This window comes from Melospiza melodia, chromosome 5, assembly GCF_035770615.1.
Source record: "Melospiza melodia melodia isolate bMelMel2 chromosome 5, bMelMel2.pri, whole genome shotgun sequence".
In the NCBI taxonomy this organism is placed as follows: domain Eukaryota; kingdom Metazoa; phylum Chordata; class Aves; order Passeriformes; family Passerellidae; genus Melospiza; species Melospiza melodia.
This window is the reverse complement of record NC_086198.1, coordinates 85706573-85730895: the sequence shown is the minus strand read 5'-3', so window position 1 is coordinate 85730895 and position 24323 is coordinate 85706573. Positions and strand designations below refer to the sequence as shown.

The following is a 24323-nucleotide window of genomic DNA, read 5'->3' as shown; positions in this document are numbered from 1 at the left end:
TCAGCTCTGAGGGCAGTGAGGACATGCCCAGCCTGGTCAAAGGCAGCTAAGTAGATTTCCCCAGGATATACTCAGACTCAGCTTCTTTCCACTGCCAGCACAGAAGGCTGTGGTTTGAGCCATCGTGCTGTCATTTTTATTAAGAAACACTCCTTGTGTCTTACCTGTCCTCAAGCACAGGCCAAAGGATGCTCTGCACCTTGTAGGTGGGAGCAGCCATACGCATCCCACTCTGCTGGGATATGTTTGAGACTGTTCCAGCATACTCTTTGAGGAAGACAAGGAAATTGCACTGATAAGTATCTTGAAGAATATCTTTTCAGATGATATAAGAGCAGTAAGCAAGAAGCAAGAGTCGATATCATTTGTTTGTACTATGCAGCAGCACCAGAGCCAGCCTTCAAGCTGGCAACCATTTGAGATTCAGTGCCTGAGGCCATTGCATTAGTCAGTTAAAATAGTGCCTAATGTTCTCCTCACTCACATGAGCACCAATTTTCCTAATGTCAATTATGGCCATGTATTGCCTCACCAAGAGCAGCATTTGGTCCACAAATTGTTGGCATGTCCTATAATTTATGCATTTTGCATTGTGTAAAAAAACCCCAGTCGATCAGCTGTGGTGTTGGTTGCAAAAGATCTGCTCCTGTAATTACCCTGGTTGTTTATGTCATGGTAATGTGTCCTTAGACGTTGAGCCATGCAAAAGGATTCATACGCCAAAAGTGTAAATGGCAATTAGGGAATTTCATCAGGTGCTGAGTAAGATACAATGCTTGTGACAGTTTAATTCCAGCCTTTGCTCTGCTTCCCTTGGTGTGTTCTTGAAACACTCAGATCTTGGCTGTTAGGGGAGACCTGCTTAAGGACAACTCCATTAAATCTGTGTGGTTACTATCCAATATGCAAAGTGAACACTCAGTTCTCTCATATGGATCTTTGTAGTAGAATTGTCATAAAGGGAGTAAGATCCAAAAAATATTCTGTAAAAAGATCATGAGTGGGGTTATACTGTCAGTGTCACGCCTCTGGCATGTGGCAACACCAGGAGGGGCCATTAGATAGTGAAAACCTTCTGAATGCAGACAGAGTGCCTGCATGGAAGCACAGCCCTCTGAGTGACACAACAGGAACGGGGCCTGGCATTCCCTGCTACTTGTGTGGTATCCTTGCTAATGCAGTTCTTGAAACAGTGGATTTGTGCTTCACAGTCTCACTCTTTATTCTGAAAAGACCTGATGGGATCCTGTGCTATTGATTGGGTGTGGGTTCAGCTGCTGCCAGTGGCACCACACCAGCTGCACCCCCAAATAATTTACTGTAAATCAGGGAACAGCCTTTCCCAATGGCACAGTGAGGGCTGTCCAAAGGACCTGGCTGAGGTGAAGGTAGAGATGATGGAGCATTCAGACAGCATTTCAGACTGACCAGAACGCTGCACAGTGGTACAGTTCATCTGGTGCAGTTCAATGCAATGTTACAAAGAGTTTGAAACTGGGGGAAGTGAATGTGACACTTCAGCAGAGACTAAAAAAGCACAGGAGCACCAAAAGGAGCTGTGGAGAGCATGGTGAAGTTGCAAGCAGAGGGGAAGAGGACAGAGAACAGGCAATGAGCTGAAGCATTGTTTGCACATTTTGAAAGCTTCTGATGAGTGCAGAGCTCCATGACTTAACTGGTATTGGTTAAATAGTGATAGGCATTGCTGAACTTTGTCCCAGGCAGTTTGGAAACAGGGGTGGGTGGCACAACGTGTGCCTGTGTCCTGGTGTGCTTTGATTCCCCACAGACAGAGAGTCATGGAAGGTGCTAAATTACAGTATTTATGCACGAGTGTAAGAAGCTCTAAGTTTTAAATTATGGGCCTAGGGTGATTACTGCACTTGCAGAAGAAGCCAGTTTAAACTTCATTGCATTAATATTGGTGTTATAAGAAATACTTTAGCTATCTTCTTTTCAATAAAGCATGGTGTAATTGGCAATGAGAGGTGCTTTTTGGGGCTGGTTCCTCAGCTACTATTGAGCTCATAATTAGGAAGCCTAATAACATTTTCAAAACCCTTTAACACATTTAAAGAGCAGTTTTTATTTCTCTCTGTCTGGCTAACTTTAAGCTCCATAGGTCATGTGTGATTTAAAAATAAAAAAGAGTAAGATGGATATTTTTACCAGTTATAAGGCAGCCATCACTCAGGCCACAGGGTATAAGGAGCATTGCAGAGACATTCTGTTTGCTGGAGAATACAGGAGGAATCTGAGCCTGGTACAGTGACACAGATAATTTGTGGTGACTTGTCATGCATCCTGTTGCCACAATAGCATTGGCTTTGCTCTTGCATGCTTGCCTTCACTAAGGACAGTCTGTAGCACTCTGCCAGAAAACACCTTGACCCACACAGTTGCACCGAGCAATTATTTTTTATTTTTCTCATTATGAAAATCTCTCATTCATATGAAAATGAATGAGAGAAAAAAGCACACATAGGTGCTTTTCTTTAGTTCTCAGTGCTAAAAAAACCTTCTCATTTCTTGCACATTGTGTTAGCTCAGGCTAGGGTTTGTCTGAATACTTATTTTTCTGCACCTCTATAAATAGATGTTACGAAAATAATTTTTTTAAACTTCTCTTTATTTTTACATTCAATGCATGAGGACAGACAAGATGAACATTCATGACAAAATATAAAGACATATACTGTCCTTGAAAGAGGTAAAAGATAAAGTGTTTAAGAGTTTAAAAAAGTATTTTAGAAACATTGTATCTCCAAAATTTCTCATTACAGAAAATTCAAATCTTTTAGAAACATATTGTTCAATATCCTTGTGCATTAAGCCATATTATCAAAGTCTACAGTTGTTTTTCGTCTTTAGGAAATCTGTCTCTGCATTACTAACAATCTTTAAGTAACCTATTGATGGAGCCAACAGTCTCCATAATACACAGTATACACAGTTACAAACAATTGAAAAGTTATATTACAAAATATACAGTAGTGCCTTTTTACATTTTTATAGATAAACATTGCATAGTTTTCAAATATGTAATATATAACACAATCACGAGCCTTTTTCTCTATAAGTTACGAAAAATTCTGTACACTCAAACAATTATAAATAAAGAGTAAATATCTTTTAGTAAGAGTGTGGGGGTGAGTGTACCAGGACATAGCATGCTGTATTAAACAGAAATACTCCTTGGAATCTGCTTAACACAATGGCACGGTATGACCTGGAGCAAGGAGAGGAGACGTTTCAGAGAGGAACCATAAAGTACTGATATGCCTGACAATTATTACCCTGACTCGTTTGCAAGAATTGCTTTCCCACAGTTATTATCACTGCTCTTGAAGGCTTCACTTCAAGAGGCAAAATAAGGTGCATGTTGTTCAAGAAATGAGTAAAAGTAGACTAAAATGTTTCCTCTTTCGATGGGTGGTCAATGGAAACGTAAGATAACTTGAAAACAATTCTGGATATTTTTCTCATATTTTCCCAGAGAAATAGGGCATGGGAAATGCACATTGGGATTTAAAGAAACAGATTCAAAAAGTATCCAGAATTGTGAGAATAAAATAAAGAAAAATTACTGAAAATATAAAAATTCCACTTTAAAAATGAGATGCTGACAAAATTGTTTCAAATATATGAAGCATAAGGAAAATAAAAAGAACATTTGACATAATTCTGCTGTTTGGTACTACACTCCAAAAGAGCAGAACTATACCAAAACTAGATGGTTTTGGAATTTCACTCCGATTCTAAGCATTTTGTCACTGGCTCACAATTACGAAAGTTAGAATCTCAGTTTGAATGCAATTTGCAAACACATAGTTTGCCAGTTTTACTGTTAGCTTAAAAAAGTAAATGAAAACAATTTTCACTTCTAAACTGTATGTATTTACTTGATTGCTGAATTTAACCTGCTGAATTCCAAGCTCTGCAAAAAACAACTATTCAGAAGAAATTGTGTTCTAGCAGCACTGAGTAGCTTTGTTACACTAAAGGTCTTCTCAGCATTTTCATTACACATTTAATTTAAAATTCAGCCACTTAAATGGGCTTTAAATGACACTTGGTTTACACTCAGCCGTCTAATTTTTTTTGAACATTAGTGATTGGACTTCAGATACTGTCCCATACTCAGTAATGTCTAAGCTGTTGAAAACCAGCAGAAGTACTGAGTGCATCTTTGAAATGTTCTTCTTCTGAAATTATGCCTTCTGTCAGCCCCTGATTCAGAGCAGTCTCACAAGCATTTACTAAAACATCACTAAGGTAAAATTTGAGCACAAGCAGCTCCCTATCAAGTATTGCACTACCCATGGATTTGCTAGGCATTGTAGTGACTACACTCCTTATGGATTTTATTTGGGATTTGGATTGCTACATACAATTGCCAGTAAAATTCACATTATCTCCAAGTAGGGTGGTTCAGAGCACAAAGGGGTGGTGGAAGCCCCTTTCTCTCCAGTAAACGTTGCCAAATGCCCTGTGCTAGCCACAATCTGCTCTGCGGGCTCCCTCTGTTGTAGCACTAAAGTCAATCTCCATTGCTACCCTGAAAACTCCTTTTGTGGCTCAGGCAAATGGAGCCACAGCTGCACACAGATCCCCGGGCACCAGCCTGGGCTGGCACAGCTCTGTCCTCTCCTACGTGTCCTCCTTCCTGCACCAGCCCATAGCTGTGGCATTACATGGTGAGCAGGGCCTTCTAGAGAGAGGAATGGCCACACAATCACATCCTCAGTCAGCCAAGACCTTTGGTAGCAACCCAATGTCTCCATACAGAGTTCTTAGCATTCAGCAGGCAGAGGGAGCAGCAATTGCCTTTGTGGTCTTTAGCCTGAGATAGCAAAAGGCTGTAGCTCCTGTCCCCGCTGTTAGAGGAGACAGAGAGGGCTCCAGTGGGGTTAGGTACACTCTTATGCCAGAGTAGGACTCCAAGAGCTTCTGAAGGATGTCCCAGCATTTCGTTTTCCTTCACATACATAGAATAGATTTTGTCTATTCTAGGATTCTAGGAAAGCTACTGTTTTACATTTTGACCACTGCAGACAGGTCAACGAAAACAGTGGGATTCCCCCTTTTATTTTCTTCCCTTTTTTTCCCCTTCCCCCCTGCTTTTTTTTCTTTTAAATTTCAAGGACTTCTTAGGTATTATGAAGTAATTTCTGCTGAGTCAGTAGGTCAGAAAGGCTGTTCTACAAGTGCATTATTTATTGGGTTTTTTAAGTTTTAATTGATTGCCACTTCTGTCATCCCTCTCTTCATGGGACTACATCAGGATTTCTTTTGTTTGCTACCGATAACATTGGAGGAAGGTACCACATAGAAGATCCTCTGTAAGCAAATCTGTCATTAGCTTTGGAACTGAGCAGAGATATTCTAGGGACTCTGTCAAGCTTGTTTTCACACCCTTCCTTGATGAGTGATGTATCACTGGCTTCAGAAACCTAACAAAATGTTCACTCTGTCCTCAGTGCAAGGTCCAAGGTGGTTTTGATGAGCCTGGCTGTCCTGTGCTGTATCTCTGCTAATATGCATGGATCCAATACTATAATGCTGTGTTGTTTGTGCCTGTTTTGTCAACACAAGCTACTGCTGGTGCCCTTCTTCCACCTCTTTCATCATCAGCCATTGCCATGGTGTTTTCATAAACTTCCATAGTTTTTAGCTGGTTGTCTTTGGCACCCTCCTGTTCAGCATTGACTTTGCAACACTTGCAGAAGCCACAGCAGTGTTTCCCACAAAAAGCAAGGGAAGCCATAAGTATATTGTCCCAGGGCTCTAGGGAGTGCATCCACACAGGTAGGAAATCCCAGTTTTGGAGCTTCTCAGGCAGTGAATGTGGCTTCCTTTTCTGCATAACATTAATTACAACCACAGCAATAAAAAGAAGAAACAGGGGAAGGCAAACACCCAAAAGGACTCCCCAGCCTGCCAGTGACAGAGCAAATACAAACAAAGGCAACAGAAAGAAACAGAGGAGAAGATAAAATATAGCAAACCATCTGTACTGGGCTGTTATATTTCCCAAGGTCTTGCTCATGCGGATTGGCAGGCGGGTATAAGGTATCGGATAAAACAGAATAATCCCAGAGACATTGAAGAAAAAGTGGCACAAGGCAATCTGAAAGCAAAAAAACATTTGAGAAGTTCATTAGCTAAAACACCATTAAATACTCCTATCCACATCATAATTACTTCCAGCTCTTAGGAAACAGTACTGTTGTCAATAAGGTGTGAGAACCATTGGGTTCTCCATCCAGAAATTTTCAATGAAAACATGGGAAACGTAAATTTGATATTGCACACTGGCTACAGAGAAATTTTTAATGGTACAAACTTGCATTTTAGAAAAAATTAACCATAAGTTTATAGGGCACTGAGGAGATTCCTGGAAGGGGACTTTGTCTTTGGGTCTTTACAATCCTTTGATTCACATACTTCAAAAATTTTTTTAAATAACAATTAGCATTAAAAGGCACAGACTTGCTAAAGCTTACAGGAGTCAGACAGAATAAGCATATATTGAACAAAACAGTACATTCCCTGCTCACCTTATCCTATTTTAATTTTGTAACTGTTATCAGACTAAAGTAAATATGAAAGTACAGGTGTTTATTTATAAAGGGCATTATAAAACCAGTATGTTATCATGAAATCTGAGCTTTATCAAGATAGCATCTTCTCATGATTACATCTGTTGCCTGAGGACAATAAAATGACTTCTGTAATTTTCTTGATTTATTTTAGCTAGTAAAGACATTCATCCTATTCACCAAGGAAACGTCATTATCTTTTCACTCTCAATTGTAACGCATTCATTCAAATGTTATCTGGGGCCAGGTTCTTTACTGGGTGGAAAATGGGAGGTCAAAGCCAGGCTTCCTACTTTTAAAATAGTTTGAGACAAAAAGGAATCCAATAAAACCCAGTCAAAGTAAGTTTACAAGGAGAAAAATAGATGCCATGATGTTTACTGCAACATCGGGTAGATAGAGAGCTTGCCAGCTTAAGGATTGTGCAACCTTCACTTACTTTACAGGAGTCCCTGTACAATTCATGAACTGACTTAGGATCCTCAGAAGAGAGCTTACAGAAATCAATAACCCTCAGAGGGTTCTCACTATGTGGGCACTGAACTCCAAGCAGAAAAGACCCCACGCTTAGGGGTCAAGTGGCCTCCCCTGTCCCAGTTCTGAATCAATTCATGCAGATCAAGAGAATTTATAAAAGCAAGATTAGCTATACATTGACATTCTGGGAATTTTTAATGCAACCTTTTTGCTCTAGCAGTTGAACAGAATGCATTGTTATTAATAGCACAGACAAAATCAGGAATAACATGAACAGCACATTTGCATCACGGCCCCTTTTGTCAGGTTTTTCTTCAGAAAACTTGCAACTTCTAAATGAAGTCAAGAAAGCATCGTTTTATACTGACCTGTAATGAATATTTTAATGTACTCCCAGGACTTGCCAGGGCTGCAAGTATAGCTGTTGTGGTTGTGCCAATGTTGGCTCCCAAGGTGAGCGGGTAAGAGCGCTCAATGCTGATAACGCCAATGCCTAAGAGAAAAGAAACACGACTGGGTTGGCTTCAGGATGATGGAGAAGATGAAGCATGGGGATAAAGAGCACAGTATTTACAACTTACCAACAAGGGGTGTAATGGCAGATGTGAAAACAGAACTGCTTTGGACAACGAAGGTCATACCAGCCCCTGCGAGCATAGCCAGGTATCCAGCCAGCCAAGTAAAAGGAAATGGAAAATCTAAAAAATAGAGGGAGAACACTGCTGTTAGCATAACAGAGTGATCCATGTAACAATAACACAACAGGGAAGACTGTTAAGCACTTAAAATGTAAATATATTGTTTGCATATTGGGTCTCAAATGATGATTTGGGGGCCAGTTCTACTACTTTGATTTATCCTGTTTGCTGTGTGCCTTCTACAGCCTTGCACCACTGGATACACTTTGAGATGGATTCCAGACTAGGTAGACATTTGTACTGACCCAGGATAGCATGTGTGTTGTGATACAATTAGGTACCAGAAGTGTTTCCTCAGAGGTCAACACAAAACCTTCTGGGTGTTTTAAAAGCCTTGGTTTCAGGAACCAGGCACCCACTGCATGGATCAGATCTTCAGAAAGCTCTGAACACCACCCTGAGAGAACCAAGTTGCTTGCTCTAACTAGTTCCAAGTGAATTATCTCCTAAAAGTGCACTTGTTAACTCTTGCAGAGAACAGCTAATTACACTGATTAGAGAAACTAGGCACAAATGTCCCCTGTAGTCTGCAGATTTATGGAGAGAGCTGAGAAGTGAGGACTTAATCAGCTGGGAAGACACAGAGGAACACAGAGCAGATCCCAGATTAAATAAACAGAGGCTGTCAGCTGTTTCCTTTCTAGCCCTTGTTTTTAATTTGGGCAGTGTTCTTTGCCCAGGAGAAGACAGCTTGGGGACCACTTTGTTGCCTTCTCTATTTCTGTGCACCCTCACTTCAACCACAGCGTGGGATCTGTGCCAGGACTGCTTTTCTCTGCTACAGCTCCTAATCTCTCCATTAAAGAGAGTATGAAGGAAAAGCAGCCTGGTGAAAAAAACTTCGTAACATTTGAACTCAATGGATCCAGGCTGAAAAAATCAGCTGGACAACACAGGGAAAGACAGAAAAACACCACCATTCAAGGCTGCCTTATCCTGCTGAAGAGAGGCTAGGCAGCAGCACAGGATAAGATCATTAATTACTACATACTTTTTTCAACTTACTTTAGAAGGAATATGCAGGCCCTGTGCCAGAGCAGGCAATCACAATCTCAGCACTTTGGTGCTATCTTTTGAGGATGGGAGATCTACATTTCTAACAGCTAATGATTATACATCTAGAAACAGAGCCTGGACTTTGGTCTCTAATGCTGTTAATCTGCTGCATTTCTCAATCAAGCTGCTCACTAATCGATTTTTAAATTAAAGAAAAAAATATTTGGAAGAAAAAATGTTGGGCACTGTGCATGATTTTCATTCAATATTATTTTCTTTAAAATGTTCTATAATGTCTTTCAGAGAACAGGAGACATCAATAAACATGCTCAGTGTCCTTGTCATTCCTAAAAGCAATCCTCAGGAAAAGCAGATAGTTACCAGTGTTGATTGTCTTCTTGATAACACTGGCCACTTGTCCTTTAAGCACAGAGTTTAATAGCTTAACGATGGCTATCAAACAGGAGCAGAGAACAAGCAGGGACAAAGCCAGAAGGATGAGCCCGATACCAAGATCAGGCAGGTCTGAGTTTACAAAGATGTGTTGGCCTGGAAAAAAAAAAAAGGAAAATGAATTAGCCTACCCACATTTTTGCCTGTGATCCTAAGCCCAAGCTCTGGTTTTCGTTCGCTCCCCTAAGAAAATTGGACCAAAGCAAACACAACTGGAGGGGTTGATGCAAAGAGGGAAAATGCCACCTTCCCTCCTCCCCAGAAGCCATGTCTGAGTGAGGCAGGAGAGGTGCTGCTACAGACGTGCTCACAGAATGCACAGTGGGCAGTCCTATGGGCAGGCAGGAACCTGGTGACCATGAGCAAGGGAGAGGAGCCCCAAGGCAGGAGAAAATGCTGGGGTGCTCCAAGCTGCACGGTGGGTCAGCTGTTCCCAGAGGTGGCTGCATGCCTGAGCAGGGCTGTTCAAAGCCCTGGAGGGCATGCATAGGGATGGGATATCCCAGCAAGCATGACAGCAAAGTAACCGTAGCTCCGAGCCATCTGAACGTCGAGGGTGACATGATACTGAAACCTCAATTGCTGGTATCAGGCAGCATGGAAAGAGATCCACCTGCAGCCAGATACCGTGGTGCTGCTGCTGTAACTCCAGCTGTGAGCCACAGCAGAGCACAGGCTCCTCAGGCAGCACCTGCAGCACTGCCACGTGTCCCTGCGCTGGCCAGGGCTCCTGGATACACCTCAGAAGGGAGCTGTCAGCACCATTAGAAATCCATATACTTCTGTAAATATATTGCACAGGAGTAGTTCTACTACTTACATTTAGCGATGTAGTCTGTTTCAGTTATATTCTTGAGGGTCCATGTCGTATTTCCTTCACTCCAGCAAAACTCAGGAGATGTGCAGTTTTCGGAAGGTGGAATTGTGACATTCTGCAGTGTCTGTGATTGCCAGACAAAGCAGAGAGTTCAGTCATCTACAGTCCTTTACCAAGAGCTCATGCAGAATTTTCAAATTTTACTACAACCAAGATCTATCAGCTAAAAAGTCAGAATTGTAAGCTGGCATCATATTAATGCATGGCAACATTTTGCATTCTTAAAAAAATATTATGCTGTTACCCAAGTCAATCAGTACAACATCTAAAGATTAAAATAGCCCCAAAATCTACATTGTAATAACCATAGCACCAATCCACTAATAGCTAAGGAACTTAACTACTGATGACAGTTTTTGTGAAGTGAGGTTCATGTTTGGCTGCAGCTGTGGGGCAGTGGCATTCCTTTTCCAGCCACTGCCACAGCTTTCTTGATGAAAGAAAGACCTCTTTCCTGACATCTCCATGCAGGTCATGGTCTGATGAGTACCACAGCACTCTGAGTCAGAATGCTACAGCACGAGTGCAGCCTCTCTTGCTGGATGAGCACAAAGTGCTCCAGCTGATTTTCTGTGCCTCAGTTTCCATGTCAGTAGAAACAGAAGTGCTGCTCCTACTTTAATTTTCATGTTCAAGGCCTGTCTAAGAGCTCACTACAAGCACTATGATTAGCATTACTAAATTACTGAATTTCTGTGTACACCACAATAAAGGCTTCCTTATAAGCCCTCCTAGGCCAGACATGCTGCATTCTGACACCAGGTCCACAAGGCAGACTAAGGAAGAGCTTGCTGACTGAGCTGTACTTCCACACAAGAGCAGCTGACAGCCAAATGGACTCTGAACCATGCTCCTGAGCACGAGGCATCTTTCCAAAGTGCCTGAGTGATTTTCTTTTGCAGAAATGGGGAAAGAGAAATCATATTTCTTTGCTGGGCACTGCCTACAAACACCTGCATTTGTACCTCTCTCCAGATGATGCAGGTGGGCAAAACTGGGAGTGGATCCAACTCCAGGGAGCACCTGGGCTCCAGGCACCCCATACCTGGTAAACCTTTACAAACTCAACACAGTCTTGTTTCTCACCTTCTTGAAGTTTTTTCAAACAACTTCGTTTCAAAGCAGCTTCACTAGATCAAAATGTTTGTTTTGCTTTAAGCATAAGGGTTCTGCATGTATTTATCCTGGCCATGAGTCTGTTTAATAATTTTTGCTAGAAATTAGTTTAATTTCTAGCAAAAATTAATTTCTATCATGGCTACACATTCCTTCTAATTTCTAAAGCTAGAAATTAGAAGGAATGTGTAGCCATGATATTTTCTGAAAAATCCTTTCCTTAGGATTTTTCCTCCTGAGAAGCTGAGAGGCCTCAGGAACAAAATGTAAACAACAATTATCTGCTGTATCTGTGATTGGTCTCATGTGGTTGTTTCTAATTAATGGCCAATCACAGTCAGCTGGCTCAGACTCTGTCTGAGCCACAAGCCTTTGTTATTCATTCCTTTTTTTTCTATTCCTAGCTAGCCTTCTGATGAAATCCTTTCTTCTATTCTTTTAGTATTGTTTTAATATAAGTTATATCATAAAACAATAAATCAAGCCTTCTGAAACATGCAGTCAGATCCTCATCTCTTCCCTCATCCTTGGACCCCTGTGAACAAGTTCACAGGAATGCAATGATTTAAATTATTTTCCTTTTCCCCAGCAAGGTCAAATCAAAATTTTGGAGGTTTCACATGTTTTGTAATTTGACTGTAAGCTTGAACAGTAGGTACACAGCCAAAATGCAGGCAACACAGAAAACAGTGTGTCTAGAAATGAACATTTCCCTGCACTTTCTGAGGAGTTTCTTGCCCTGTGCAGGGCTCGGGGCCGGGGGCTGTGCCTGGGGGCAGCGAGGGGCAGCGGGCCGGGCTCTGCAGCCACAGGCACAGCCGGGGCTGTAACCCCAGCGGGCTCAGGGGAGCACAGCTCTGCCCCATCCACCTCCCAGGCAGCGTCTCACTGCCCAGCCACAGCGCCGCTCAATAGCACCCAAGTTCAACCTCCACGGCCTGTAGAGGTTGAAACACTTAAGGACTCCTTAAGCATCTTCTGCCTCAGGACTTCAGGAATTGCGTTTCTATATGTGCCAGCAGGTAGAATAGTCTAATTAGAGAATCAAAGGATATTTAATGCTGTAATTGCTGGTTAGCTGAACGATGCAAACCAAACACTCAGCTCTGTAGTTTGCCAAAACACTCATTGGTGTTGGTGTGGGCAAGAGATTCCCCCGAGCTGCAGGGCTGCTTGGGTGGGGAGGAGCAGGGCACAGCCCCATGGAGCCTTTCTCCAAGGGCACTTTTCCAAGAGGGCTGCAAACAGCCAGCTGCCACCAGATCACCCCAACACACGTCAGACTGGAGCTGATTAGATCAGCAGATAAACGGGGGTTGAAACGATCTTTCCTCTGGCCTGTGGCGCAGACTTTTTCCACTTTCAGGGAGTTGGAAGACTATCAGGGTTTAAAGGCATTTGGGTTTGAGAGGAGTAAAAGTCTTGGCACCAATCCACCAGCTCTGATAGGCAAGGGCCTGCACAGTACTGAAAGCAGCCAGGTCAAGGTCACCACTGGTGACCAAGCTTGGTTTAAGTGGAGCAGAAACTGCATTAAATTTTTTTCATTCTTTTTCTGCTGATAAAAACCCCGCCCTCATTAAAAAATCTTATTTCACAATCCTGTGATAAGGAGCATCAGCTACAGATCAGTAATATATTTCCTGAGGTACCTGACAATTAATTTAACATGATACTCACCACATTGGTTTCAGTCACACACCAGATCTTTACCAGGCTTTTGTTTTTTGCTGATTCATCGTTCATGGCAATTGCATTTATTACTGATTTATCAAGCTTAAAAGGAAGAATAAAAAGAATTTTAAAAAATGCTGTATTTTCAGTTTGTATCACATACTTCTTTTCAGCTCTACTCAAATAAACCCCCCTTGGAAGCTCAACCATATAAAATCTGCATGACTCCAATGCTGGAACTCCTGCCCAACAGGTAGGAGGGGGGTTACTCCCAGAAAAAAAGGTACAACTGTGCATGAACAAATGCTTTGTCTCATTCTCCCCACATCATCCACTACCTCATCTCATCCTTTCTGTTTAATCAGCTGCTCTGACACAACTGCCTGACTGTATTTACTGTCATTTCAGAAGCTGTGTGCATCCCCCTGGCCTCCCGATGCACACGATTATGTCCCATAATTTCAGTGTCCTCATCAGGTCCCATGCTGATCCTCTGGCTGTGTCTCAGCTAGTGCTACCTGCAGATGCCCAGGCAAGAGGCTGCCTTCCCATCCATCCCACATGGCTGCATTTGTCCTCACCAGCCTTCCCAGCCCTCCTCCCCTGTCTGCCATTGGTGTTGTGAAATGTGGGGGAAATAGAAACTGGAAACGTAGAACTGGGGCTTTATGAGATGTGAATTAAGAGAAGAATCCATCTGTTAATGAACTTTACCCCCAAGAACACAGAGACGGGAGTGGAAGCCTTCTCATATTCAGAGCATTTTGATTTGACTGAATCAGGTAGGCAGCTTCCTTGAAGTGAGAAAGAGCTTACCTCAATGATGAGCTTTGTAAAGGGGTCTGTGATAACTTTTAGTAGCTCTGGAGCATCCTCACCACTTTCAAGTTGAAAGGACTCAACTATAACATTGGTGAGATGGAAGAGATAGCCAGTAATGACTTCAACAGGTAACAGTGCAAACACCGCCAGCCAGTTAAAGAAATCATGGATTGTTGCCCCAGCAAAGGCCCTGCAAGAAGAAATTAAAAAACAGAGCTGCTTTTAATTAAACAAAATGTGTATAACATCAATTAGATATGAAATCATAAAATTAGAGATGAAGGGCATTTCAAGATAGGAATAATTTAATTTCTGGGGTCAAATGCAATAGCTACTTTGTTATTGAGTGCTAGATTGTCTCCACACTGTTGGCCAATTAAAGAGCCAGACAGGTGAGTAAAACAAGAAAAACTAGAAAAGACAGAAGTGATCCATAGCATGAGGCTGCCAAGAGTACTTTTTTGAAAAAAGAAGTGGCTGTACAGCCTGTGTTTGTTTTGCCTCTCACCTGTTTTTAGCACATTTTTAATCCTCAGCCAGTCATTGCCTCCAGGACCAGTTCCCCCTGACTCCTGGGACAAGAGGGCTCTGCAGCTCTCCCACGTTTCTGCAGACTGTTGCTGTACAGGTCCCTTCAATCTTCTCCTCCAAAGCCTGAGGAGCCACAGCTCATTCCTCAGAGGCTTTGGCCAAGAGTATTTCAATATGCCCAGTGCAGAAATGACAAGGTACCACAGTCTCCTATCACTCCCAAGTGTACTGCCCAACTCCAGAGAGCCTCCAAGTGCCCCAGGAGCTCTCTCAGTGGCAATGTCAAGTATCAGTCTAAAAGATGTCACTGTATACATCAGACAGCCAGAACATCTCATTTCTTTACAGTTACCAGCTCTGGCTTTCTGCAGACTTCAACACTGAAATCTCTTTTAAGGAAACCAGACCAAACTTATGTAATACTAACTTCGTGTACAGCCCTCCCATAGCTGGCACATAATAAAAGATGGGTGGTGTAGTGAGAGCACTTGAAAATTTATTCCTGTGTAAGATCATTAAGAATGGTGAATTCTTACAAACCCACAAATTTTTAAAGGAACATGATATAGTTTTTTTTCCGAGCATATAAGGCCATATATGTAGGCAGCTTTATACCTTTGCCATAGCCATGCTTGTGACTTTCCTATCTAGAAAGGTTGAGTGGCTGTCGTAGTGACAGGGAATATAGAAGAAGACCTAAAAAAATGAAAGAAACAATTTTCCAGATCCAAAGTTTAAGTACAATACCTTCTAAATTCATTCCTGTCCCCAGCTTGCATAAGTGCCACAATTGTGTTTGTAACTGAGGTGCCAATGTTTGCTCCCATGATGATAGGAATAGCTGCTCTAACAGTCAGCACTGGCAAACAGAAAAGGAAACAATGGATGAAAAAAAAAAAATCAAAAAAAAAAATCATATTATCAGCAAGCTCTATGCTTCAATGAAAATTTCTATTGCTATCAGTGAAACCCTGACTTCCCTTGATGTCAGTGTAATGATCTGCGTCAATCCAAACAGGTTTGCTTTGATCAAGCCCCCTGGGAACATGGCACTCCCATAGTCCCATAATCCCTACTGACACTATGGCCCATGGTTATCCATTTTCATCACATGTTAGAGGGACAGATAAAAATAAGGTCTCTTCTTTCCCAGGCATTTTCCTACTTACTGCAGAATTTTGAAATTATGTCACAGAAAAAAATGCAGTTCAGTAACTGCCTAACATGACAAACGATGCAGATAATTCCAAAATTAAGTCATTCAGTGCCAAGGCTTCCAACGATTTTCCTTGCAGTTGTGGTTTTATTATTATTACTAGTACTACTACTACTATTGCTACTACTAGTATTAATACCATTATGATTCCTTTTTAAAATCTGATTTTATATCAGGGAAACAGCTGTGAAAAACTTTTCCTACAGTCTCTATTCTTTTTACCCAAAGCTTCTACAATTGGAACACAAGTGGGAATGTTGGCACCTGAGACAAGGTTTATGAGTGATCTCTAGGAAGATTCTGTGAGCAGACTCACATGTGGAGGACACCATGCTGACTATGATGGATGAGGAGGTGCTGGAACTCTGGACCATCACAGTCACCAGAACTCCGATCACCAGTCCCGCAACAGGATTTGAGAGCACTGAATCATCTTTAAATATGTCCCCTGCTGCTTTACCTATAAAAAACCCATATTCACACAGTGAGGGAATTACAAGGGAAAGTCAGTGTTTAATTCAAGATCATTCCGCCATTTAATTGATACATATATAATCATATTTTTTATCCCAAAAAGTACCGTGTAGCCCAGGGATCCAGATTCATGTCCTGGACTCTCAGCTTCTCAGATTTTAGAGGATACTTTATATTCTCTCATTTCAGTGACTATAAGCCCTGCTGAACTCTGCAGAGAAGCATATAATGCCACAGCCATCAGCAGAAAGACTGTAGGACAAAAGACCACCCATTGATTTAAATGTAATTACTTGGGTTTTTTGGATACTGAATTAAGGGAAATGCTTTTATAATACTGATTAATTCAGTTCCTGTACCTTTCTGTGTTTGCAAAATACTTCAACAGAAGTGCACATATTTATCTGATAACCACTCCTGAGTCCATCACCTGAATTCAACACTTCAAGGTAAATGTAAAAAATACATTTCAATAGTGTTCATCTTTGAAGGATTTGGGGAACATTTCAGTGTGAGATATTTTGGTCAAGAGCACAATTTTCGTATTTCACCTTGTTGAAATGTCTTTCACATGGGACAGATTTATGTATAGATGTATTTTTTTTAAACTGCCACTAAAGTAATGGGAAGCTACTGGGAAATTGGGGCCAATAACCCCTACATCAGCTCTTTGGAATTTGAGACAGAAAGACCCTTTCAAACAACTGAAGGTCAGTGTTTAATCAGAGCTGCTTCCTTCTCAATCTGTGTCTCATCACACATGAAGAATGCTCTTGAAGAGTGGTAGTTGTAATTAAGCATCTCAGACAAAATTTACTGCCTTATTAATTTATTCTTGATATTTTAGATATTTTCATACCTCCTACCAGTTGAAAAGCAGAGCTCAGTACATCCAGAGAACACACAAACATGTAGAGTAAGCAAAGGAGCATAATGAACTTCCCTATGCCATAGAGTACACGAATGACTTTTCCTTTTGTATCCAGATCTGCAAAACAAATACATTATGTATGAAAGAATAATTTGAATTTTTCTCTGGAATACTCTAGTGCACAAACAGAGACAGTGGGGACAAAGACAGTGACATGGTTCCAGTGTGTGATTAAACCCAAAAGAATGTTCTTAACCACATTTTAACTGCAGAAGCAGGTATTTTGTTTGCCTACTTTTACCACAAAAAATCTTTTTGGTATGTGACAAAAGCCTTATGAAATCTGACATTGACCCTTGGTTCTATAGTCATCCTTCTGAGTAAAAAAAGACCAACAGCTGCTTGGATATAAAACTGTATTAGTGCTGGACTGTTTTACATTTACCTTCTCATGTTTTAAGGAGGCTAAGAAGCATGATTTTGGGATTTTTCTTAGCTGACTGAATATTATAAACCCATTAACTCTTGAAGAACACGAGACAAGTGATGGGAAAACAAAGTAAGTTATTTACAGAGAAGTGGCTACCTGACCACTTGACCCCGGTGTCCTGCAGTTCTGGCAGAGCCCACGGGTCTTCTTCTTCTGGTCTTGTCTCATCTATCAAAGCTACTGTGGAAAATGCAGGTTGAATTTCCCCTTTATTTCCAAGTGAAGCCACGTTGCCTGATGAAATAGAACATTTAAAAAATTGTTTAATTACTTTCCATCTTCTCCAAGGATCCCCAAATCCTATCTATTTTTTATAACTCAGAGTGAGCACAGTACCTTTGTGATTTTCTCCTTCTTTCCCAGCCATGTTCTGGTTTTGTTTGGAAGAGTCCCCAATATAATTGTTGGTTTCAGGCTTTTCTACCTCCGGCCAGGGAGCCATGATCTGTGACTAACAAAGCAGTGTTGATTGAAATGCAAGTGCAGTCAAAATATTCACCTTATAAGAGTGCATGTGAGAAATATGACAAGGATAAAGAGCACAGGAGATGAAAATTAAATAGAAGCAATTTTCCCTTGAACACAAATTTTTGCTAAACTTTATGAGTTATTCTTCTACCTGGGAAATTGATTTCTCAATTTTTTTTAATCACAGTTTATTTATTTGTGTACACAATTAAAAATTATATATATTTTAATCTCACATCTATATTTTCATACACTTTTAACTGTCATTAAAGCAAATATTCCTCTGCTTTCCAAAAGGTAGGGATTTCTTCTCTTTAATTAATTTTAACTCCTTTCAACAAGAAGTCAGAGAATTGTTTTATTTTCTTCCACCTTCCGGATTTAAGCAACCTCCTGGTAATTCAATACACAGACCTTTACCTTGTAATTCAATACACAGAAATGTTTTAGCAAAAAAATTCCTCCCTAAAGCACTGCTTAGTTTGGGTTGTGAATGATAACACAATGCCTTGTTGCCTTTACTGGTTCATTGCCAGGGAAACACGAAGAGGAGAATCCTGGACAAGGTGGAAGAAGAGCCCAGAGAAGAGGACAGAGAGAGAGCGGCCATTTGCAGGTCTGTATTTGCCTGTAAGTCACAGCTGATGCTGCAAATGGAGCTGAGCTGGAAGCAGCAAGGTCCAGCTCACCCATGTCACACAGGCTCTCTCTCTGAGCCTCTTCCTCCCTGACCCCTTTCTGGGCACGTTTGAATGCACTCTATTATTAATGAATAATAACTTAAAAAGTGAGACATCACATGTCCAGATCCTGCCAGCATGGGTGCAAGCACACATGGCAGACCTGGTCCAGGCACAGGAGGAAGCCAAGATTGGAAAAGTCCTCCCTATTTAGTTCACCAGTATTGGAAGCCAGAGGGAGAGACATGAAAGGGGGAAGTGACTTTGGAAATAGGAGCCAATATGGGCCACAATATTGCCTTAACAGAGCTGGTGACATCAGCCAGCACATCTAAAATCTCCATAGAAAGGATGGGAGAAGTGAACCCTGTCCAGGAAAGCCCCACCTTCAGGTCTGTCTCTCCCACGCTCTCTGCCCCACAAGTCAGTCAGAGCTGCAGTCAGAGCTGCCCCATGAGCAGCACGTCTGGCACCCACATGGCTGAAACCCTGGTCAGCAAATTTGCCTCCAATGCCCCTCATGCACAGAGCCCCTGTGCCCCCTGTGCCTCCAAAGGCCAGAGCTGGTTTCATGCTCCCATAAACAAGGTTCACCAGCAGTTAGCAGTCGCTCTCAGGGAGTATAATTAGTCATTCATTTAGTCATAATCCTTTATGTAGCTGATGGCGAAAATGTTTTGTGCCTGCCCACATCAGTAAGCCACACATCCTCCTCCTCCGTTTAGCTGAGAAGGAAAAGTCACAGACAAAATCACTTGTGTCTTACTGTAACACAGGTGGGTATTGTTTTCTGGCACTCCACAAAGAAAAGAGTATCTCCTCTTCCACATTACCAGGAAAAGTTATTCTGCAATTCCATTAGCAAAAAGTACACGTTTCGAATTCTTTATCTGTGGTGTAAGACCCAGAGCAGCTCCCAAGATACACAAAGATCTTCAAACAGATGAAAGAAAGTCATTCTTGCTTGTTTCAACAAGGATTCCCATTTGCTCGGAGCAAATTCTCGCATTTCCATCCATGCCAAAACAACCTCCAGCCCCACCCCGACAAAAACACCTCCATCTTGTTGAACAAGTTTCATTTATATATGTTCAGCATTTAAAGAGCGATTAAAAAATAACTGCTCTGCACAAGTGATTCTTAAGTGAAATGTAATCATGAAAATATATTGGAAAGTCAGATGTGAAGTTGCAACTTATTCCAGCCATGGAGACACAGAATATGCTGGACACCACCATCCCCAGAGATGCCATCAGCACTACAGCTCTTCTGTTACGCTTAGTATGGAAATGAAGGACTCAGCCTGCATTATTACTGTATGGAAACTGAGCTGATGCATTCAGTGGAGAAACTGGAGCTTGAAAACTTCAGCAGACAATCAGCCTCTACGTCTCCTAAATAAAGTCTCTCCAAACAAGAATTCGGCAGAGCATTTTTCCATAATAAGCATCTCCCATGTTTCTGAGGTGCTCAGGAGCCCACAGGTACGTCACGTATTATTATTGTTTTTGATTTATGTGATTAAACATCATAGAATGACAGTTAATCACCTCTGTAGAGGAAGTTTTTATAGGTATGTATATAAAGTCATTCATATGAGCCCTAGCCAACCTCTGATTTGAGAAGGTAGAATTGAATACTGGAGACCTTCACAGCATTTGCCTTGAGCATTTGGGTTTGCAGAGGCATTACTAGAACAGTCCATGCTGTGTGAGTGGTATTAATGACTGATGCTAGCAGAACCATGTATACTCTTGAAGTCCTCCCATAGCTGTCAGCTTTCCCAGATCCCAGCTCTTGTTAAGAGGAATAGCTGAGAAGATAGTGGAGAGACACTTGATACTCTCTGCTGGAGTCCTAGCCACAGCTACTTACTGTTAATTAACCGCTGTGCTGCAAAGATAATCTACATTCTACAGTTTTCCCTTTAAAGAATTTTTTCTTGGCCCAGATACAGACATTAGCACCTTGAGAACACACTCAGAGGCCAGTCAGTGTGCTGTGGAGGAGCAGGGCAGCGGGGTGGCCGAGCGACCGCGTCGCTCCCTGGCTGCTCTCACGCGCCTTTGCAGAGGCTGACGTCAGCTGTGGCAGAAAGGCCCAGCACTGCTGACGCAAGACACCAGTGACAATGAAAACCCTAATAGTGGTTTACCTGTGAGCACCAAAGACAGACACATGCAAAGGAACATGTTAGAGAGAAGGCCAATGACAACGCACACTGCAACAACTTGCTGTGCTCAGCTGGACGCACCGGTCCAGGTCCAAAGGCAGGAGAGCCACAATTGCTGGATGAGGCACTGCAGGGATGAGCTCTGCCCAGCCCCAGGTGCCTCAGTGCCACGCATCGGGCTCCTGCCTTGGCTGGCAGGACAGCAGGCAGGGTGCCTGCAGCCAGGGTGAAGTCACGGAGCTCACGTCAGGACACGCGTTGGTGCTTTGGATATCCACCTGCGGGGAGCGGTGCTGAAACGGGAGCTGATTTCCTCCTGAAGGTGGCAGGTCACAATGTGCTATGCATATTGCAAAGGGCTGAAAACCAATGCCTGGGCAAGGTGTAATCCAGCCCGTTTCAGTGAACCTCGTGGCAAATGCTCTCACACCATCGTGTGTGCTTCTTTCGTTGTGAGTATAATCTTTCCTTGCCTTTGGAAAATGCTAACCATGTGTGACATCCTTTCTAACTTCAAAAGAAACTGAACCCTCTCCCTTCTAAGAGGGAGATAGATGGGGAAAAATCAATGGCATTCAAATTCCGAAAATGTGAGAGAGAAAAACTCAGAGCCAAAGTGGGCTCCTGTGGTTCTTATGTCCATACTCTCTCATTACAGCATTTCAAAGAGTTAAAGTCTCTGGGGAAATTATCTGAGCAACACTAGGTGTCATGCAGTTGCCCTATATTGCATTCCTCAGTGACTCACGGGCTGTAACAGCTTTGCCTGTGTTGCAGAGCTGCACTCTCTGTGCTTTGCAGTTCTAAATCAGAAACAGCTGCCAATCTGTTTGTTTTGCTGGAATTAACACAGCTAAATGAGCTACCCCCTGTGTGTGCCCAGCCAGCATTGTTCGTACCTCTCCATCCATGACAGCTCACCCAAAGGTGAGCCACATTGTGCCTCACACAAGAACTATGGAGCAGCAGCAAGCCTTAAAGAAATCTCACTCCTGGGGAACAGACCCAATCAAAACAAGATAAAATAAAAAGTACTGAAGGAAAGAGAAGTATTTTCAAAACTAACTGATAATAACTACAACCACCAACGTGACCATACATGCACCTACAGGCTGCTTAAGCAGCTCCATATCAGATTTTGGGTTCAGCCAGGCTTTCCCCATTCTCTCTCCCTCTCACTCCCTCCTTCTGTCTCAGCTTTTCTACTAAAGTACCTCACTTCCTTATCATTCACCACAGCACTAAAGTTTTTATCTTAAAAAGGGATTTATTAGCTTTGGATACCATTAGCTTGGTATCCAAATATATGACTTAGTAAATATGAATATTTATCACACATACTTCACAGGAATAAATACCAAGCTATATGCCAGACTTTCTTGAAGAAATAATTGTCTCTTTCCTCTCAAAATGTACCACTTGCAGCATAGAAGCACATTATGTAGAGACAGGAAAAGAAAGCTTCTGAGCCAGCACAAATTCTTTCAGTAGCTTTGCATCAGCTGATAGTTTTGCCCCAGAACCAGTTCCATGGAAGCCACAAAGCCCCAGGTGCAACAGAAGCAGTAACAACTTAAATAAACACCAGCAATGATTCAGCCTTGCTAGGAGCAAGTCTTGTCTTTGCTCTGGCACCAGCTGTTTCCTTGGGGCTTTTTCTTTGAATAAGTCAGCAGGATTAGCCGGGATGTAAACTTTCAACTCGTGCAGTAGTAAAAGCAGAAAGAGATATGCAAAAGCTACAAAAACACTGTGCTCAGTTTTATTCCCATGGATCTGTAAGACTCATTGCTCACAAGCCTGAATCTAACACATAACAAAACTAAAAAAACACACAAAACAAACTAGAAAAGACAACTAATATCTACGTATGTGCATGGAGAGAATATATCCCAAAGATTAATTTTTGAATTCACAACGAAGCAAAGCTCTGGAGACTGCCCCCGAGGAGCCAGAGCCAGGAAATAACAGTGAGCTACTTGAAATGCCTAGTAGGTATTTAAATAAAACAATTACTTTTTCAGAATAAAATGCCAAAAAAATTAATAACTCTACCAACAAAGAAATGATACAGATCTACCCCATCCCATAGATAAAATACACAGTAAAGAATAAAGAAAGGAAAACAAAAAGACGTTAAAAAGACTTACTGATCTAATGGAAGAGCTGATAATAAAAGTTACTGAGAAACCAGCTGATTTCTGCCTGCTGCCACATTTGTTGGGCAAACTACATCAGAGTCTAATGTATTCCTTTTACCTCCGTGTATCAAACCAAATTAGCATAAGAAAATGTTTCCATCGAGAACAGCCTGACACGGCCGTGGTGAGGCACACAGCCCTTACAGAAGATCTATGCTAACACATGAACTGACCGTATTTCCTTCCAATGTTTCATTAATCATATCCTAGACATTTTCCATTATCCAATACCACTGATCACTATGACTTAAAATCTCACTTCTTTTCAAATAATAGTTAAACAAATACCTTCTCTTGATATAGGCTTTTTTTGGGGGGGGTGTGGTTTTTTTGGCAGCTGCTAACAAAATATTTTATTTCTTTATCATATTTAATAAGAATAAACCTAACTAATTGCAGAAAAAAAGCACAGTTTATTTTCAGAGCTATGTTTTTTATCACTTCCTTAAAATATAAATGCAGTTAAAGGAAAACAAGGTAAAAATATTAACAAGAGGATGACATTTCACATGCCACTCCAGTACCCCCATTACCTCCCTTTCGCTATTTCTTGAACTGCAAAAGCAGAGCTTTAGATTTGCAAGCTAAAAAAGTTCAAAAGAGAAGAAAATAAAACTCAGTCTTAGTTGCTTTTACTTACCACGACTTAATTCCGAGACAATAGAGTGAACGGATCAACTGGGCAGCCACTGAAACCTGCAATATATATAGACAGGTGTTGAGCAAAGTTTGCTTTCATCACTGCACACTAACATTCCTATTTTACAGTCCAGAGGCACTGCCTACCTGCAACTTAATGATCACAATAAAACTTTTTTTTGCAGGAGTGGGCAGCAACCACCACTGATAAAACTATGGGTTATTTCACACTTATCACATTCTAAAAAATGTCCCATCAGCATTTAAGTACAAGTTACAAATGTGCTCATGTGAGTGCTGGAGAACTAATTGTTCCAGCCTGCAAAATTGCTGTCCGCCTGATCATTCAGTAATCTTTTTTCCAATAATAATTTTCCAAAAATATTTTGCAGTCTCAAAAGTCTGTCAAAAGAGTGTGAAGGAGATGTAGTACTGTTATTTGTCTGTTCAGGTGCCTATTAATCTGCCTAAGAACAGAAGTGAAGGAGAATCAGATAAAAACGGTGTAAGTAGGAAACACGTAAGAACTCCTTAGAACAGCGGATGGAGTTTCATTCTTATCAGTGCTCAATGTTTACAATTAAGGCTAGCTCATTAGCATTTTGGCTGTGGCTCTACTTCCAAAGTAGATTTAAAGGTGTAAGGACACCTTTGATAATCGCGTTCAGAACACTGGAGATGAAGACAAATAGATGATAAAGAGATAGGTTATTCAATAAAAGAGTGTGGTACTACAGATTAGACAAAGCAGCCACCAGCATTGCTGTCTGTCCTGGTGCTGATCATCTTCACAGGGAGCTGCATGGGGGGACTGCATCAGGCACTGCAGCTTTATGATCTTTGATATTTTTCTGTTTCTGTAGTC

General features: G+C 41.6%; 1 protein-coding gene across 2 annotated transcripts; it reads right to left on the bottom strand.

Annotated features, from left to right (window-relative positions):
- Positions 1-2663: 2663 nt before the first annotated feature.
- SLC34A2 (solute carrier family 34 member 2) lies at positions 2664-23954 on the bottom strand. 2 transcript variants are annotated; one of them, XM_063157742.1, is made up of 14 exons: positions 23606-23954; positions 23460-23515; positions 17634-17748; positions 17394-17531; positions 16796-16924; positions 15779-15922; positions 14994-15105; positions 13710-13905; positions 12900-12995; positions 10047-10167; positions 9155-9322; positions 7661-7777; positions 7448-7572; positions 2664-6130 (listed from the first exon to the last, which is right to left on the bottom strand). In XM_063157742.1, exons 3-14 carry the CDS (start codon positions 17737-17739, stop codon positions 5555-5557), a joined length of 2028 nt encoding a protein of 675 aa, XP_063013812.1. In that variant the 5' UTR covers positions 17740-17748; positions 23460-23515; positions 23606-23954; the 3' UTR covers positions 2664-5554. The 2 variants fall into 2 exon arrangements, with proteins under 2 accessions (XP_063013812.1, XP_063013813.1); XM_063157743.1 differs by lacking the exons at positions 23460-23515; positions 23606-23954 and adding an exon at positions 22769-22883.
- Between the last annotated feature and the right edge of the window lie 369 nt (positions 23955-24323).

Bases quoted from the DNA above. Each gene is read 5' to 3' on its own strand.
- SLC34A2 (XM_063157742.1), bottom strand. From the start codon at position 17,739: ATGGCTCCCTGGCCGGAGGTAGAAAAGCCTGAAACCAACAATTATATT. The intron at 15,106-15,778 runs GTGAGTCTGCTC...TCTGTTTGCCAG, and splicing joins CAGCATGGTGTCCTCCACAT to TGCTGACTGTTAGAGCAGCT. The intron at 7,573-7,660 runs GTAAGTTGTAAA...CTTTTCTCTTAG, and splicing joins TGCCATTACACCCCTTGTTG to GCATTGGCGTTATCAGCATT.